This window comes from Canis lupus, chromosome 14, assembly GCF_011100685.1.
Source record: "Canis lupus familiaris isolate Mischka breed German Shepherd chromosome 14, alternate assembly UU_Cfam_GSD_1.0, whole genome shotgun sequence".
Classification (NCBI taxonomy): domain Eukaryota; kingdom Metazoa; phylum Chordata; class Mammalia; order Carnivora; family Canidae; genus Canis; species Canis lupus.
In genome coordinates, this window is record NC_049235.1 from 17,741,134 (window position 1) to 17,759,805 (window position 18,672).

The 18,672-nt window shown below is 36.6% G+C and overlaps 2 protein-coding genes across 5 annotated transcripts in view; one reads left to right on the top strand and one right to left on the bottom strand.

Moving 5' to 3' along the window:
- Positions 1-18,672, top strand: part of ANKIB1 (ankyrin repeat and IBR domain containing 1) — a 239,213-nt gene that overhangs the window by 20,490 nt on the left and 200,051 nt on the right. The window lies entirely within an intron of this gene.
- Positions 1-18,672, bottom strand: part of LRRD1 (leucine rich repeats and death domain containing 1) — a 40,660-nt gene that overhangs the window by 5,729 nt on the left and 16,259 nt on the right. For all 4 annotated transcript variants that reach the window (XM_038556788.1, XM_038556789.1, XM_038556791.1 and 1 more), the window contains one exon: positions 15,534-15,732. In XM_038556788.1, coding sequence (XP_038412716.1) covers positions 15,534-15,732 — 199 coding nt within the window. The remainder of the gene's footprint in view (positions 1-15,533; positions 15,733-18,672) is intronic.

Below are 18,672 nucleotides of genomic sequence, written 5' to 3' on the forward strand. Positions count from 1 at the left end.
TACTTGCATATTTGTCAAAAACCAATTGACCGGGATCCCTGGGTGGCGCAGTGGTTTGGCGCCTGCCTTTGGCCCAGGGCGCGATCCTGGAGACCCTGGGATCGAATCCCACGTCGGGCTCCCGGTGCATGGAGCCTGCTTCTCCCTCTGCCTGTGTCTCTGCCTCTCTCTCTCTGTGTGACTATCATAAATAAATAAAAATTAAAAAATAAAAAACCAATTGACCATATATGCATGGGTCTATTTCTACACTCTCTATTTTTTTCCATTGATCTCTGTCATTTTGCCAGTACTACACTGTCTAGCCAATGACATACATAGCTTTTCATAAGGCCTAAAATCAGGTTGTATGAGTCCTTCAACTGTGTTCTTTTTTAAAAATAATTTTAGCTATTCTATTTCTTTTGCCTTTTATATAAAATTTTGGAATTAGCTCATTGTTTTCTAAAATAAAAAACCTTGGGATGCCTGGGTGTCTCAGTGGTTGAGCATCTGCCTTTGGCTCAGGGCATGATCCTGGAGCCCCAGGATCGAGTCCCACATTGGGCTCCCCACAGGAAGCCTGCTTCTCCCTCTGCCTATGTCTCTACCTCTCTCTCTGTGTGTCTCTCATGAATAAATAAATAAAATCTTAAAAAAAAAAAAAAAAAACCTTGCTGGGATGTATATAGGAATTGAGTTGAATTTAAAAATACATTAGAGATCTGCCTGTGTCTCTGCCTCTCTGTCTCTATGAATAAATAAAAACCTTTTAAAAAAACTTAAAAAAATACATTAGAGAGAAGAGACATATAATAACAATATTGAGTCTTCCAGTTTATGAATGCTATGTTTTTCTCTATTTGGGCCTTGTTTGAATCATTTTGTCCATCTTTGTAGTTTTCAGCAGATAGACCTTACATATGCTTTGTCAGATTTATACCTATTATATGGGTTCTTTGGTGTTATTTTAAATGGTACTTTTAAAAGTATTCAATTTCCAATCATTCATTACTAGTATACAGTTACTAGAAATACAAATGACTTTTTATATTAACCTTTTATATGGCAATCTTGCTAACCTCACTTATTAGTTCAAGAAGCTTTTTTTGTAGATTCTTTGTGATTTTCTACTTAGACAATCTGTCTTTATAACCAGAGACAGTTTTTTTCCTTCTTCCTTTCCAATATGTATACTTTTAATTTCTTTTTGTTGTTGTTGTTGTTGCAATACTTAGGACTTACAGTATAATGTTTAAGAAAAGTGGTAAGAAAGGGCAGCCTTGTTTTACTCCTGATCACAATGGAAAATAGTTAAATTCTTTACCGTTGAGTGTGGTATTAGCTGTAGCTTTTTGCAGATGCCTTTTCTCAAGTTGAGAAAGTTACTGTCTATTCCTTCTTTGATGAGAGATTTTGCTGTTGTTTGCTTTGTAAAATCATAAATGGATATTGTATTTTGTCATAGGCTTTTTGCTTTTTGTATATCTAGTAAGATCTTCATATGGCTTTTCCTTACTCTATTGCTGTGGTGAATTACACTGGTTAGTTCTTGAATGTTAACTCAACCTTGCACTTCTGGGATAAATCCCACATAGGATATTGATCTGCACATTTCCTCTCTATCGATATCTATGCTTTATCATACTACCAAGATGATGCTGACCTCATAGAATGAGTGGGGAAGTGTTTTATCATCACTTTTATGAAAGAGGATTTTAGAAGTTGGCATTATTCCTTCTTTAAATACTTGATAGAATTCACCAATGAAATCATCTAGGCCCACTTTAACAAATTTGGGCTATCTATCAGTCCCCAATGATGCCTCTTGTTATTTATCACCATGTTTAGTCCCTTCCCATATTATACCAAGTTTGGTCTGTATGATCAAAAGAATAGAGTAGAAGTGATGGTATGTCACTTCCAAGATTTGTTTTAGTAGTTTTGGATTTTTTTGTTGTTGTTTTTAGCTTTGGATTTTTTAGAAAAGATTTTATTTATTTGAGAGAAAGAGCTAGTGAGCAGCGGGAAGAACAGAGGGAGAGGGACAAGCAGATTCCACGCTAAGCATGGAGCCTGACAACAGGCTCTGCCTCATAACGCTGAGATCATGATCTGAGCCCAAAACCAAGAGTTGCATGCTTAACCAACTGTGCCATCCAGGCACCCCAGCTTTGGATTTTTTTAAAGAAACATTTTAGGTTCATAGCAAAATTGAGTGTTCAGAAATTCCCCATATACTCGCTGCCCCCCAGACATGCATAGCTTTATAGCAAAATAGTTTTGCTGTTTTGGTATAAAAGAACCCAACTGCTTCTGCTTCTTGCAGCCTGCCTAGTCTAAGGGCTCTGATGAGCCTGGTACTTCCTGAAGCCTGGTGGTGGCCACTCAGGATGAGGGCTCAGTGTTGACTTTGCCAGGATGACTACCAACCTGCTTCCTCTTGGCTTCCAGGGCCAAGTCACAGGTGATTGTGCTGCTGAAGGCCTGGGAAGATTTCCAGCATTCTGGGGACTCCCAACACTGTAGCCATGAATGGGAAAGTAGACTTCCTGGAAAAGAAGCTTGCCCAACAGTGACCTGGGTCCACCATCGGGAGACCCAGGTGGTGAGGGATGGCTTCCCGAGGATACTCTGCACTTCCACAGGAGCTGTTACAAAAAGTGGAACCCAGGCAGTGCCAGTAACAGTGGGTGGCCATAAGAACGTGACCATAAGTATGACGCTGGAGGGGATGGCTGCCATGCTATTGCCTGTGGGCTGATGGAAACCTCTGCAGAGACCCCTTGCAGGCCTCAGGGCTTGATCACTTATGGCAGGGACAGGACGCTTATCACAAGATTAGGTTTTTAAAGACTACTGACTCTGTCTTGGGCATAGTCTCTCTCCCACTCTCTTGTATCACTGGCTCTGGGGGAAACCAGTTGCCATGTCATGGACAGGCTTATATGGAACTAAAATGAAGAACTAGAGCCTTCTGCCAATAGCCACATAAAGAAGCTTTGGGGCAGCCCCGGTGGCGCAGCGGTTTAGCGCTGCCTGCAGCCCAGGGCCATGATCCTGGAGACCCTGGATCGAGTCCCACGTTGGGCTCCCTGCATGGAGCCTGCTTCTCCCTCTGCCTGTGTGTCTGCCCCTCTCTCTCTCTCTCTCTCTGTCTTTCATGAATAAATAAAATCTTAAAAAAAAAAAAGAAAGAAACCGTGTGAAATAAATGTTTGTTAATTTAAGGAGCTAAACTTTGTAGAAATTTGTGATACAATAGGTAACTAATATTACAGCTAGTGGCTGAAAGTAAGAACTCAGGGGCGCCTGGACGGCTGAGTTGGTTAAGCACCTGCCTTCGACTCAGGTCATGATCCTGGGGTCCTGGGACTAAGCCCCATGTCAGGCTCCCTGCTCCATGAGGAGTCTGCTTCTCCTACTCCCTCTGCCCATCACTCCCCCTCTTGTGAGTGCTCTCTCTCTCTCTCTCTAACAAAATCTTTTAGAAAAATAAAAGTAAGAATTCAGATATAAAGAGCTGCTAACTGCAGGGAGGGAGTTTATATTTTTAGTCCAGCCAATCTAAGTGCCTGATGAAGCAATAGCAGCAACAACAAAAACCAACATTCTTTGGAGAGAAACCAAACAGATTATAGAGTCCTGGGGTCAAAAATAGAGAAAAAAGAAAATGTGGCTCACTCCCAAGAGAAAAAATGACATTTAAGAATTTTAAAGCAGCTGGGCAGCCCTAGCCCTGGTGGCTCAGCAGTTTAGCAACACCTTCGGCCCAGGGCGTGATCCCTGAGTTCCGGGATTGAGTTCCAAGTCAGACTCCCTGCATGGAGCCTGCTTCTCCCTCTGCCTGTGTCTCTGCCTCTTTGTGTCTCTCATGAATAAATAAATTTAAAATCTTAAGAAAAAAAATTTTAAAGCAGCTAATATAGCTCTGCTGAAGAATATAAAGAAAGATATACCTTATAATCAATGAATAAAATAGGAAATCTTAGGGGAGGTGTATGAACTATAAAAAAGAAATAAATGGAAATTCTAGAACTAAATATACAAAAAGCAAATTCTATTATGGATATCCGATATCCATAATAAAAAATTAACTGGGTGGATTTAACAGCAAAACAGCGTTGGTAGACAAGGCAATGAAGTTGAAGATCTGATCCCTAAAGCTTTGTGTACATGCATAACACACACACACACACACACACACACGTTAGAGTTTTACAAAACAGGGCAGCCCCGGTGGCGCAGCGGTTTAGCGCCGCCTGCAGGCCAGGGTGTGATCCTGGAGACCCTGGATCAAGTCCCACGTCAGGCTCTCTGCATGGTGCCTGCTTCTCTCTCTGCCTGTCTCTGCCTCCCTCCCTCTCTCTCTCTCTCTCTATGAATAAATAAAGTCTTAAAAAAAAAACAAAAGGGTTTTATAAAACAATATGAAAAGGTAATTAGAATCTCACAAGGAGAAGAAAGAAAATGAGCCAGAAAAAATATTTGAAAATATAATGGTTGAAAAATTTCTCAAATTTGGTAAAATACTTAACTATACCAACAGGAGGCTCAGTGAAATCCAAGCAGTATAAATACAAAACAAACAAACCACATTTAGGATGGCTGTCACAGAAAATTCAGAGTAGGGCTCTCAAAGAATCAGCCCCTCCACTGAATCCATCATAAGCTGGAAAAGACTGATAGAAACAGCTTTTTAAGAATTCTGGAATTTAATCCAAACCATACAGTAATCAGGAGAGTGTTCAATGAGGATAAAAGCAGAATTAAGAGAACCCTGAAGCTTTTTCACTCATTTCCCTACCATCCTCCATTTCCCAGCATGGCTGTGGCTGCCACTGGGATGGCACATACTGACATTCCTGATGCAGCTTATGGGTGTCAAGAGAGCTAATAACAACCTTGTCCTTAAAATATTGTGGTTTTGCATTTTGACCTATCTGGTACTTTCCCAAGGGACTGGCACAAAAGCTGACTTTTGTTTTGCTCTTCCCACTCACGTTGGAGTTGCTTTACCAGTGGCAGTTGCTGTAACATTTAAAGCAAACTGGAGCAAGGGACAGCAGGTAGGGCAAGCAGCAGACCCAAAAGCCCAGGAAGGAAGAGGGACAGGAAGAAGTTTCTTGAGGGAATAAAGGTTCAGAGGTGCCAGAGTGTATCCTGCAGAAAATGGAGTACAACGGGCACACCCAGGACTGGAGACATCTCAGAAGAAACCTGAGAAAATTCTACACTTGCACATGAGGTGGATCTCTGGGCTCTACACAATCAACAGAGGAAGACTAGGAGTTGCAGGTAGTCTTGCTTAGCACTGAAGTACCCCAACTTAGAGCTAAGCTGCAAGGATTGGGAGTGTAGTATTTTCTTTCTTCTTCTTCTTCTTTTTTTTTTTTTTTTTTGTTCTAGATACTGAAAGATGAGAAAAGATATCTGTGCAAATACTAACCAAGAGAGACCTACAGTGGCTTTACTAATATCAGATAACATAAACTTTAAGTCAAAAACTGTTATAAAAGACAAAGAAGTATATATATATTTATAAAGGATCAGTATATAAAGAAGATATAACAATTATAAATATATACACACCAAACAACAGAGCCCCCAAAACAGAAGGCAAGTATTGACAGAATTGAAGGTAGCAATAAGGAAGTTCTACAGTAATAGTTGAAGACTTTAATACTTCACTTTCAACAATTGATACAACATTTAGACAAAATGTCTAATAGGAAGCAGAGGACTTGAACAACAATATAGAGCAACTGGATCTAACAGACATACGTAGAATACTCAAACCAACAACAGTAGAATACACAATCTTCTCAAGTACAGATAGATCATTTTTCAAGGATTGACCATATCTTAGGCCACAAAACAAGTCTCAATAAATTAAAAGTGATTGAAATCATGCAGTATATCTTTTCTGGCCACTATAGAATGTAACAAGCAAAAATAACAGAAGGAAAACTGGAAATTTTACAACTTTAAATAACATATTTGTAAAATACCAAGTTTGTCACAAATGGAACCAAAGGAAGATTAGAAAATGTGAAGAGATTAAAGAAAATGAAAACACAATATAACAAAACTTACGGGTGCTTAAAAAAAATTAAGCTGGAAATACCAACAGTAAAAAAGAAGAAATACCTCAAATTAATAACTTTACACTTAAACCAACTAGAAAAGGATAAGCAAAGCCAAAGCTTTGCTTAGGAGTAATAAAAATTAAAGTAGATATAAATGAAACAGAATAAAAAACCAATAGAATCAATGAAACCAAAGTTGGTTCTTTAAAAAGATCAGCTAAGTTGATAAACTTTTACCTAGGTGAACTAAGAAAAAAGAGACAAGACTCAAATTACTGAGAATCAGATGTGAATATGGGAACATTACTGATTCTACAGAAATAAAAAGATTACATAGAGTACTATGAACATTATTATGCTAACAAATTAGATAACCTCGATTAAATGGGTAAATTCCTAGAAACACAGAACCTACCAAGACTAAATCATGGAAAAACAGAAAATCAGAAAAACCTATAACTAGTGAGGAGATTTAATCAGAAACAAATATCTCAAAAAGAAAAGCCCTGGGCCTGGTGGCGTCATTGATAAATTTTACCAAACATTTAAAGAAGAACAAATCTCACTTCTCAAACTTTTCCTGAAAACTGAAGAGGATGGAACTCCTCCTAGCTCATTCTACGAGGCCAATATTACCCTGTTACCAAAGCCAGAAAAATACAATACAAGAAAACTACAGAACAATATCCTTTATGAACTAATCCTCAACAAAATACTAGCAAACCAAATCCAACAAAATATTAAAAGGATATATCTCATGACCAGGTGGATTTATTTTGAAATGCAAGGGTGGTTCATTATAAGAAAATCAGTGAATGTAATATATGACATTGAGAGAAAAAAACACATGATAATCTCAGTTGGTGCAGAAAATCCATTTAACAAAATAAAATAAAAGAAAATAACCAAACTAGGAAGAGGAGGGAACTCCCTCAGTATGAGAAAGGGTATGTATGTATGTATTTTTTGTTAATTTTTAATATTAAAATTTATTTTTTCTCCATATTTGCAGCTTTTAAATAAAATATACTTTATTGATGTACAATACACATGATCAAAAACAAACCATTCACAAGTCAACCATATATATATGTCATTAACTACTTTAAGTTCATGGAGTATATTTGAAGTGTATTAAATGCATTAGTAGCTTTGTACAACCTCCCTATAACCCATCTTCAGAACACATTTCATCTTTTTTTTTCTTTTTTTTTACAAATTTATTTTTTATTTGTGTTCAATTTGCCAACATATAGAATAACACCCAGTGCTCATCCCGTCAAGTGCCCCCCTCAGTGCCCGTCACCCAGTCACCCCCACCCCCCGCCCACCTCCCTTTCTACCACCCCTAGTTCGTTTCCCAGAATTAGGAGTCTCTCATGTTCTGTCTCCCTTTCTAATATTTCCCACTCATTTTTTCTCCTTTCCCCTCTATTCCCTTTCACTATTTTTTATATTCCCCAAATGAATGAGACCATATAATGTTTGTCCTTCTCTGATTGACTTACTTCACTCAGCATAATACCCTCTAGTTCCATCCACGTTGAAGCAAATGGTGGGTATTTGTCGTTTCTAATGGCTGAGTAATATTCCATTGTATACATAAACCACATCTTCTTTATCCGTTCATCTTTCGATGGACACGGAGGCTCCTTCCACAGTTTGGCTATTGTGGACATTGCTGCTATAAACATCTGGGCACAGGTGTCCCAGCGTTTCACTGCATCTGTATCTTTGGGGTAAATCCCCAGCAGTGCAATTGCTGGGTCGTAGGGCAGGTCTATTTTTAACTCTTTGAGGAACCTCCACACAGTTTTCCAGAGTGGCTGCACCAGTTCACATTCCAACAGTGTATGTATGTATTTTTAAAGTTTATTTTTCTCAGTAATGTCTATACCCAATGTGGGCTCAAATTCACAACCCCAAGATGAAGAGTTGCATGCTCCTCTGTCATTCAAGTGCCTCAGAAAAGGTTATTTATGAGTAACCCACAGGTAATATCATACTCAAAGGTGAAACACTAAAAGCTTTCTCCTTACAATTGTCCCTAATATAGCCATAAGATAAAGATGCCTACTTTCATTACTGATATTCAAAATTGGGCTGGTAGTTCTAGCCAGCCCAGTTAGGCAAGAAAAAGAAATAAAATATATCCAGAGTAGAAAGGAAAATGTAAAATTATCTCTATTCACAGATGACATAAAACTATATATAGGAAATCCCAAATTGTTTTGAAATTGCCCCCTGCAATTCTCTAGAATTTAAGAATCTGGTTTTCTATTTCTGAAAAAAAAAAATAGTATTATAATAAAGATTGCCCTTACACCCTAAATTGCTTGCTCAGATAACAAGCAGAAAAGACTATCCAATAGGAAAAGGATAGTCCCTTCAACAAATGGTGCTGGGAAAACTGCACAGCCACATGCAAAAGAATGAAACTGGGCCACTTTCTTAGACCATACACAAAAATAAATTCAAAATGGATTACATACCTAACCGTGAACCCTAAAACCATAAAAATTCTGGAAGAGAACATGGGCAGTAACTTATTTGATATCAGCTGTAGGAAATTCTTTCTAGATATGTCTTCTAAAGCAAGGGAAACAAAAGCAAAAATAAACTATTGGGACTACATCAAAATAAAAAGCTTCTGCACAGCAAAGGAAATAATCAAGGGAGCTAAAAGGCAACCTATAGAATGAGAGAAGATATTTGCAAAGACATATCTAGTAAAGAGTTAGAATCCAAAATATATAAAGAACTTGTAAAACTCAACACCCAAATAATGAATAATCCAATTTAAAAATGGACAGAAGATGCAAACAGACATTTCTCCAAAGAAGACCTCCAGATGGCCAACAGTTCACCTGTCAGAATGGCTAAAATAAACACAGGAAACAACAAGTGTTGGTGAGGGTGTGGAGAAAAGGGAATCCTTGTGCACTGTTGGTGGGAATGCAAACAGGTGCAGCCATTATGAAAAACAGCATGGAGTTAAAAATAGAACTACTCTACTATACAGCAATTACACTACTAGGTATTTACCCAAAGAATACGAAAATACTAATTCAAAGGGAAACATGCACCCTGTTTATAGCAGCATTATCTACAATAGATAAATTATAGAAACAGCTCAAATGTCCATTGGTTAATGAATAGATAAAGGAGATGTGGTACATATATATATAATGGAATATTACTCAGCCATAAAAAGTATGAAATCTTGCCATTTGCAATGACCTGGATAGAATTAGAGTATTGTGCTAAGTAAAATTAATTTGTCAGAAAAAGACAAATACCATATGACTCGTATGTGGAATTTAAGAAACAGAACAAACAAATGAAGGGGTATTAAAAGAGAGGCAAGCCAAGAAACAAACTCTTAACTATAGAGAAAAAACTTGACAATTAATAGAAGAGAGGTGGGTAGGGGGGATGAGTTACATAGATGATGGGGATTAAGGAGTGCACTTGTGGTAAGCACTGGGTGATGTATGAAAGTGTTGAATCACTGTATTGTATACCTGAAACTAATATTACACTGTATGTTAACTAACGGTAACTGAAATAAAAACTTTAAAAAAAATATGAGATTGACATAGGTTTAACATATAGACCAATGGAATAGAATTGAGAGTCCAGAAATATGGCCAATTAATTTTTGACAAAGGTGCTCAGACCATGCAAAGGGGAAAAATAATCTTTCAAAAATGACGCTAGAATAACAAGAGATCTTCATGCAAAAGAATGAATGTGGATCCCTACCTCACACTATACACAAAGATTACTTCAAAATGGACCAACTTAAATATAAGAGATAAAATTATAAAAACTCTTAAAACATAGGGGGAAGTCTTAATGTCCTTGGATTTTGATAATGGATTAGTAGTTATGACACCAAAAACACAAGCAATAAAAAAGTAGTAGATAATTGGACTTCATCAAAATTTAAAACTTTTATGTGGCAAGGGACGCTATCAGGAAGAAAAGACAACCTATAAAGTGGGAGTAAATAATTGTAAAACCTATATCTGATGGGGTCTAGTATTCAGAATATATAAAGGACTCAACAACAGAACAACCCAATTAAAACCCAATTTAAAAATGGGCAAAGGACGGGCACCTGGGTGGCTCAGTTGGTTAAGTGTCCAACTCTTGGTTTTGGCTTAAGTCATGGTCTTAGGGTCCTGAGATGGGGCCCTGTGTCAGGCTCAGAGCTCAGCACAGAGTCTGCTTGTTCCCCTCTCTCTGTCCCCTTCTATAAATAAATAAAATCGTTAAAAAATAAGTACAAATAAAAATGGGAAAAGGAATTCAATAGTTCTCCAGAAAAGATATAAATCAACAAGCACCTAAAAAAATGCTCAAATCATAGTCACTAGGGAAATTCAGATCAAACCCACAAGGAGATACCACTTCACATTCACTAGCATGACTGTAATCCAAAAAAATGTAAACCAACAGTATTGAAAAGGATATGGAGAAATTCGAATCATTGTACATTGATGGTGCGAATGCAAAATGGTTCTACCTCGGTGGAAAATAATTTGACAGTTTTTCAAAAAATTTAAAATAAAACTATATTACACAGTAATTCTATCTCTAGGAATATACCCAAATAATTGAAAATGTACTGGAATAAACACGTGTGCACATGTTCATAGCAACACTATTCACAATAGCCAGAAAGGTGAAAGCAGCCCAAATGTCCATCAGAGGATGAACAGATCATCAAAGTATAGTAGATTCAAACAGTGTAATATTATTCAGCTATAAAAGGAATGAACTATGGCTACAAGCTACAACATAGATGAAGCTTGAAAGCATTATGCTAAGTGAAAGAAGCCAATCCAAAAAAATCATGTATTGTACAATTCCATTTGTATGATATATCCAGGATGTTAAATATGTCCATAGAGATGTAATGCACATTGGTGATTACCGGAGGGAGAGAGGAAGGGAGAAGAGGGAGCAACTGCTTAATGAGTAAGGGTTTCCTTTGGGGTTGATGAATGTTTGGAATTAGAGGTAGCAGTACATTGTGCTACCTTGTTAAGGTGCTAAATGCCACCAAATTGTTCATTTTAAAACTATTAATTTTAGGTTGTGTAAATTTCACCTTAATTATCGTAAAAAACACACTTAGGCATAGCATAGTCAAACTGCCGACCGAAAACCAAAGATGAGAAAATCTTGAAAGCAACTAAAGAAAAACAATTCAACAAGGAGACAGAAAAAGAGTTAACAGAGGGGAGAAACAGAAAACAAGTGGTAAAATGGCTGATCTAAATCCAGCTATACTGAGGTGCCTGCAGTGGCTCAGATGGTTTAAGAGTCTGCCTTTGGCTCAGGTCATGATCCTCAGGATCCAAGGATGTGTCAGGCTCCCTTTCTTTAAAAATAAATAAATAAATCCAACTACATCAGTAATTACATTAAGTGTTGATTGACTAAATACTCCAATTAAAAGGCAGCAATTGCCATAAAAGATGAAAAATCAAGGCCCAATTATATATGCTACCTATAAGAAATGCGATTTTGAATATAAAGATCAGGTGCTGTCTACATGGGATGTATTTTAAATATAAAGACACATATGTTGAAAGTAAATTGATAGTAAAGATATACCATGTGAGGGGCACCTGGGTGGCTCAGTCAGTTAAGCATCTGCCTTTAGCTCAGGTCATAATTTCAGGGTCCTGGGATCAGGCCCTTCATCAGGCTCCCTACTCAGTGGGGAGTCTGTCTCTCCCTTTCCTTCTCCCTCTTCTCCCCACCATTTGTGCCCTCTCTCTGTATCGCTCTCTGAAATAAATAAAATCTTTAAAAAAAAAGGATATACCGTGTGAACAATAAGTATAAGAAGACTGGATTGGTTATCTTAGATTATTACTGGAAATCAAGAGGGACATTTGGGGATTTTTTAAAAAGATTTTATTTATTTATTCATGAGAGACACAGAGAAAGGAAACATAGGCAGAGGGAGAAGCAGGCTCCCTGCTGGGAGCCTGACAATTGGGGATTTCAAATGCAAAACAATTTCATTAGAAAAAAATAAAAAATAAAATAAAAAATTTTTTAAAGTTCATTAGAATTGAAAGTTATAATAATCATATATATGCATTTTTCTAGTAACAGTTCCTCAATATACACAAAAATAGTTGACAATAAAAGCAAAAAAAATACAATTCCATAACCATAATTTTGGATTTTAACACTGTTCTCTAAGCAATTAGTATAACAAGACAACATACCAGTAAAAACAAAAGATTCCAACAAAACTATCACTTATGATATTCATAAAACACCGTAACTAACACATTCAGAATACACGTTTTAAAAAGTAGATGGTGTGTTTATCAAGGTAGCTTATATGCTGAGCCTTAGAGCTAATCCCAATAAATTTAAAAGGATTGAAATCAGTTTGTTATCTGACCACAAAAAAATAATTGCTTTTCTACCAAATGCTCATCAACAGCAGAATAACTAAAATACAGTATATTCAGCTTCGAAAGTGCATGAGCCACAACTACATAGAGTAATATGAGTGACTTTCACAAACATAATGTTGAATGAAAGAAGACAGATATAAGAGTATGTATTTTATGATTTCATTTAAGGGACAGTATTGGAAATCACGGTAGTGTTTACCTTTGGTTAAGAAAAAGGGAAAAAGTGACTATAAAGGAGCAAGAAGAGGTTTCTGGGAATGTCCGTCTCTTGATCTAGGTCCTGAAATATAGGTTTGTTTAATGTGTAAAAGTTCATTGAGCTATACATAAAGTATGTACTTTTTTAAAAATTGAGAGATAATTGACATATGATTCAATATTTGTATATATTGCAAAATGATCAATATAAGTCAACTTCCATCACAGCACAGTTAGAATTTTTCTGCAATGAGAATTTCTAGTGTCTATTCTTTTAGAAACTTTCAAATATACAAAAAGTATTATTATTTTTTCAAAGATTTTATTTGAAAAAAAAAAGATTTTATTTGAGAGAGAGAGAGAGAGTGAGCATGAGCAGGGTGAGGGGCAGAGGGAGAAGGAGACTCTCCACTGAGCAGCGAGCCCAATGCAAGGTTCCATCCCAGGACTCTAGGACCATGACCTGAGCCAAAGGTAGACATTTAACCAATTGAACCACTCAGGGGCCCCTACAAAAAGTATCAACTATAGTCACCATACTGTACGTTACATCCTCAGGACTTATTTATTTTATAACTGGAAGTTTGTACCTTTTGATCCCCTTTATCATCCATTTCACCCAGCTCCACCCTCTACCTATGGCAACCACAAATCTGTTTTCTCTAAGAATTTACTTTTGTTTAGATTCCACATATAAGTGAAATTGTGTAGTATTTGTCTTTGGCTTATTTCACTTCACAAAATGCCCTCAAGCTCCATCCATGTTGTTACAAATGGCAAAATTTCCTTCTTTTTTATGGCTGAATAATACTCCGTGTGTGTGTGTGTGTGTGTGTGTGTGTGTGTGTACACATACCACATTTTCTTCAAGTAATCATCCAATGATGGGCACTTAGGTAAATAATGCTGCTTATGTCTTTTTGAGTTCCTGTTTTCTTTTCCTTTGGATAAATACCCAGAAATAGAATTGCTTGGATTATGGTAATTCTACTTTTAATTTTAGTTTTTTGAGACAATGTGTACTTTTTTCAGTATGTATATTATACTTCAATAAAAATGTTTTTAAAAACTGGCAACAACAAAGGGCAGAGAGAGAGAGGGGCTATACGTAGGAGGCCTTTCAGAGGCTGTTTTATTAGTATATGTAAGCAGTGGTGCTATTCAAAATATTTAACAACTGTTTGGCACAAGCACTGACTTGTGAGAATGGAGGACATTATCTGTAAACAACAGATACAACAGAACTAATGTAACTAGCTGTTTTACAGGTAGGAGAAGAGAAAAGCCTACCTGATAGCATTATTATTGCCTGTATAGAGAACTATGAGGCCAGAGAACAGTCCTTCTCCCTGAGGACAACCAAGAACAGTTTGCAGGTCAATCTACCTTCCTTTCATTTGTTATTCTGGCTTGTTGGAGAGAGGCTCTAACATCTATTTAAAACCTACATCGCTTTCTGTGCTTAGTAATTAACTGTTTAATCCTCACAGCGTTGCATTATATCTAAGTATTGATGCATTGCTATAGGTTTTACTATACTACTGAGAGTATTGACCAAAAATGATTACCTTTTTTTAATTCTGAAAATCCTCTAAATCTAAGAAAGTGCAGAGCTCTGGTTATAAATGCTACTTCCAAATGAAAGATATAATTTCATAAATTCAATTAGTCATGTGGTTAGCTGGTACAACCATTGTGGAGATCAATTTGTCCAAATCTGGTAAAGTTGAAGATTTGCATACCTTCTGATCTAGCAATTCTACTTATGGCTATATGCACTAAAGAAACTGAAGCAAAGGAACATATACAGGGTATTTACAGTACCAAACAAAATGGAAACAACCTAGCTATCTATCAACAGGGTAATGGATTAATTGTTATATAACCATTTAATTGAATATATAACATTTAAAGTAAATGAAATAAGTATGTATATAGTAATATGGATTAATTTGAGAAATATGACAGATGAAAAATTAGGTTACAGAATAGTAAATTACATATCATGTAGTATGATAAGACTTAATAATATTTAAAAACTCAAAATAATACTACTTGTTATGGATATATTTATATATGTATAAAAACATGGAAGGAAAAAAGATACATACCAATTTCCGTATAGTGGTTACTTCTAGTTTGAGTAGAGGTACAAAAAAAAAGTTTCAACTCTATTATTTCCTAACAATTAAAAATTATCTCAAGTAAATATCACAAAATGTTAATATACTTTATATCTGGGAGTGGGTACCTAGGTATTTATTATTTTCTATAAATTTGAAGTATTTCATAATAAAAATTAAGAAAAATACTAGTCTGGTATTAATTTCCTTTGGAAAATCTTTTCTGGGGCCTTTAGAGTGAGTGATATACTTTTTTGTTATTGTAGAGGTTTACTTTGCAAAAGACTGTAAGATATTCAAGTATTATAGCATATAAGAGTAGGATTAGGGGAGTCAGAAAGGAAAATACAGAAAATGTGGCTCTAAGTTTCTGTAGGTAAGTTTGTGTAGAGAGATGGATGAAGTCAGGTTTAGGAAGGAAAGAAATACTTAATGACTGGATAGAGGAAGAGAGGACAGAAAAGAAAAGAGAATATGTTCAGGATCCCCAGGTGGGTTATACCCTCTTTTAGGAAAGCAACTGGACCTTATGCTTTGCTCTCATTTTCTGTACCTAGGATAGTCATTTCCTTCCACTGAGCACTTAATATGTTATGTTGGCTACCTTTCTGTTTTATCAATAAAATTTGCAACCTAGACATGAATACTCTAGTTGTTGATTATGCTTATTATTGATTACACTTGACACTTACCACTCAAGTTTAGTTGCTGGAGATCATTTAAACATAGAAAAGATGGTGGCAGATAACTTATTTGATTGTTGTATGCATTTAAACTAACCAAACTTCTCAGTTCTCCTATATTTCTTGGAATCTCTCTGATTGCATTATCTGAGATATCAAGTCTTTTAAGTTGAGTCAAATTAGACAGTTCTTCTGGAAGTCTTGTTAACTGTAACAAAGATTAAATAATTATATTTTTCATAAATATTTCTGTGACTAAAATTTTGTCTAAAATCCAATGGAAGTCCAAAAAAAAAAAATCCAATGGAAGTTTGGTTTTTTGGTCTTAAAAAGGGATATTTTCACTATGTCACAAATTCTTTGTGACTTCCTTCCTTGCTAAAATCCACAGTATATTGTGTGGCATCCAGGGACGTCCCTAGTCTGACCAGTGCTACCAATTTAACCAAGTGGGCTTATTAGCCCATTTTCCTCACTCTCCCAGCACGTAGTGCTCCTTACTATCTACCCCTTTCTTCCCTCCCTGAATCTGACCCTGCTTTGGTTTCTTCTCCTCCCTGAAGTCTTTCCCAACTATTCTGTCCTACATATAATATTTTTATTCCTATTCTCATCAACAGTGCTTTTTATTAGTCTCTTGTGTGTATTTTCCTTGGATTTTTAAATGACATGATATATGTATTATACTGTTTTTGTGTACGTGTTCCCAATCAAGATGCATTTTGAGCATGTGCTCAATAAACCCCTTTAGAATAGACTCAGGCAGCTTGGCAATGTAGCCTCAAAAAAACTAGTACAGAATGTATTGCAAAATAATAGGAATTAAGATACCCTGCTGTGGTGAAGAACAAATGCACATATTCAGAGAAAATATGACCATCACAGGTGGCTTTTGAAATAAAGAAATCTCTATGACTGAGCAAAGAATTCTGAATAAATGAGCCCCTCAGAAATAACCAAAAAACAAGGTAAATCCTGAATATTGTGCTCAATGTTCTTCCGTATATTAAAAAAGGATTAAAAAACACCCCCTAACTTCAAGGAGATTAAAATTCAGTTCAGGGAACAGAATATTCACATAGGAAACCATCAGGCAATAGTATTAAACAATAGGTAATCCAGTGCCAAAATAAAGAATACAATAACATATGGAAGTTTAGAGAATGTGTATCAGTACAAATCAGAGAGCTAAAGGAAAGTGTTATATGGCAGATGGGACTAGAATGGCCTTTTAAGGGATCCCTGGGTGGCGCAGCGGTTTGGCGCCTGCCTTTGGCCCAGGGCGTGATCCTGGAGACCCGGGATCGAATCCCACATCAGGCTCCCAGTGCATGGAGCCTGCTTCTCCCTCTGCCTGTGTCTCTGCCTCTCTCTCTCTCTCTCTCTGTGACTATCATAAATAAATAAAAAAAAAAAAAAAAAAAAATTAAAAAAAAAAATTTAGAATGGCCTTTTAAGAATGAGTAAGATGGAATGGAAGTTACAGGACTTAAAGCAAGACAAATATCATGCACAACAATGGGCCAGTTTGAAGCTGAACACTAAAAAGGTAATAGAAAGCAGAGGGAGATATATCTGGAGAAAGAATACGGAACTGGGCCATGGCAGCCCTTGTGGCCCTAGCATGTAGGAGTCAGGTCAAGACGGGGTAGGTCTAAATTTAAAATAATAATAATTTTAAATTATTAAATTTAAAATAATAATAATCTTAAATTATTAAATTTAAAATAATAATAATCTTAAATTATTAAAATTATTAAAATTAAATTTAATTTAAATTTAATTTAAAACATAATAAAATCAATATTCTTTAAGTATTTACTCAGCATTTATTAGAGGACATACCTAAGAACCATGTGATAATAGAGCTATTACGGAAGGAAAACTCCTGTTGGGCACCCTTCACTTAGTAAAATAAAAGCCATGGTTAACCTGAACTCATCTTCTTCAGATGACTGTTTAGTGACCATCTGCTGTTATAAATTAATCCTCCACCCCAAGTGGGCTATCAAAGTGATCTTTCCAATCATATATTTTTTAAGAAGAGTTTTTGTAAATCATTTTTCCATCTGGTGGTTTTTTTTTTCTAAGGATATCCAGGTTTTTTTCAAAGATTTTGCTTATTTATTCACAAGAGACACAGAGAGAGGCAGAGACATGGGCAGAGGGAGGAGAAGCAAGCTCCATGCAGGGAACCCGATGCAGGACTCCAGGATCACACCCTGAGCCGAAGTCAGACACTCAACCACTGAGCCACTCAGGTGTCCTTGGATATCCAGTTTTATTTTACATAGTTGCCTCCTTTTTTTTAAAAAAAAAAAAGACTTTATTTGTTTACTCACGAGAGACAGACACAGAGAGAGGCAGAGACACAGGCAAAGAGAGAAGCAGACTCCATGCGGGGAGCCCAATGTGGGACTCGATCCCAGAACTCCAGGATCACGCCCTGGGCTGAAGGCAGGCGCTTAACCGCTGAGCCACGCAGGCATTCCCCCCCCCCCACCTTCTTTTTAAGTAAGTGTTACACCCAACATAGAGGACTTGAACTCACAACCCAAGATCAAGAATCACATGCTCTACCACTGAGCAAGTCAGGCACCCCAACCTGGTGACCTTTGAAGTGAGGTTGTGATGATGTGGATTGGTGCCTTTGGCAACCACTGGATTCCTAAAAAACAGTCTTCTGTAATGAACTCTGATGGCTTTGACAAGTCCTGATAAATGAAAGGAGACTAAATCAAAGAGAATAGTCAAAAGGCTCCTGGAGCAGTAGAGGCATGAAGTGAGTGATGACCATGGACCAGGTTGGAGATAGTGACACTGGAAAATGAAGGAGTTGATCTAAGAGCTTTTTCAAAGGAAAAATGAGACAATTTTGGTGTAAGTTTCAGTGTAACTAGTGATGGAAAAGGAAGAAAGATGATTTCATGAATCCTAGATTGGTAGGTCTGAAGAAAGTGGCATCACAAACAAATGGAAAAGTTACGAAGGGAGTTAATGTTGGAAAGATGCGTTTGATTTTTCAAGTCATGTTAAGTTTGAGACAGTAGAAGAACAGAATTTCCAGAGAAACTGGGAACTATGGGACTAAAGCAGTGATGAGAGATCAGCTCCAGTTATGCAAATTTGAGGGTCATAGGAATAGTAT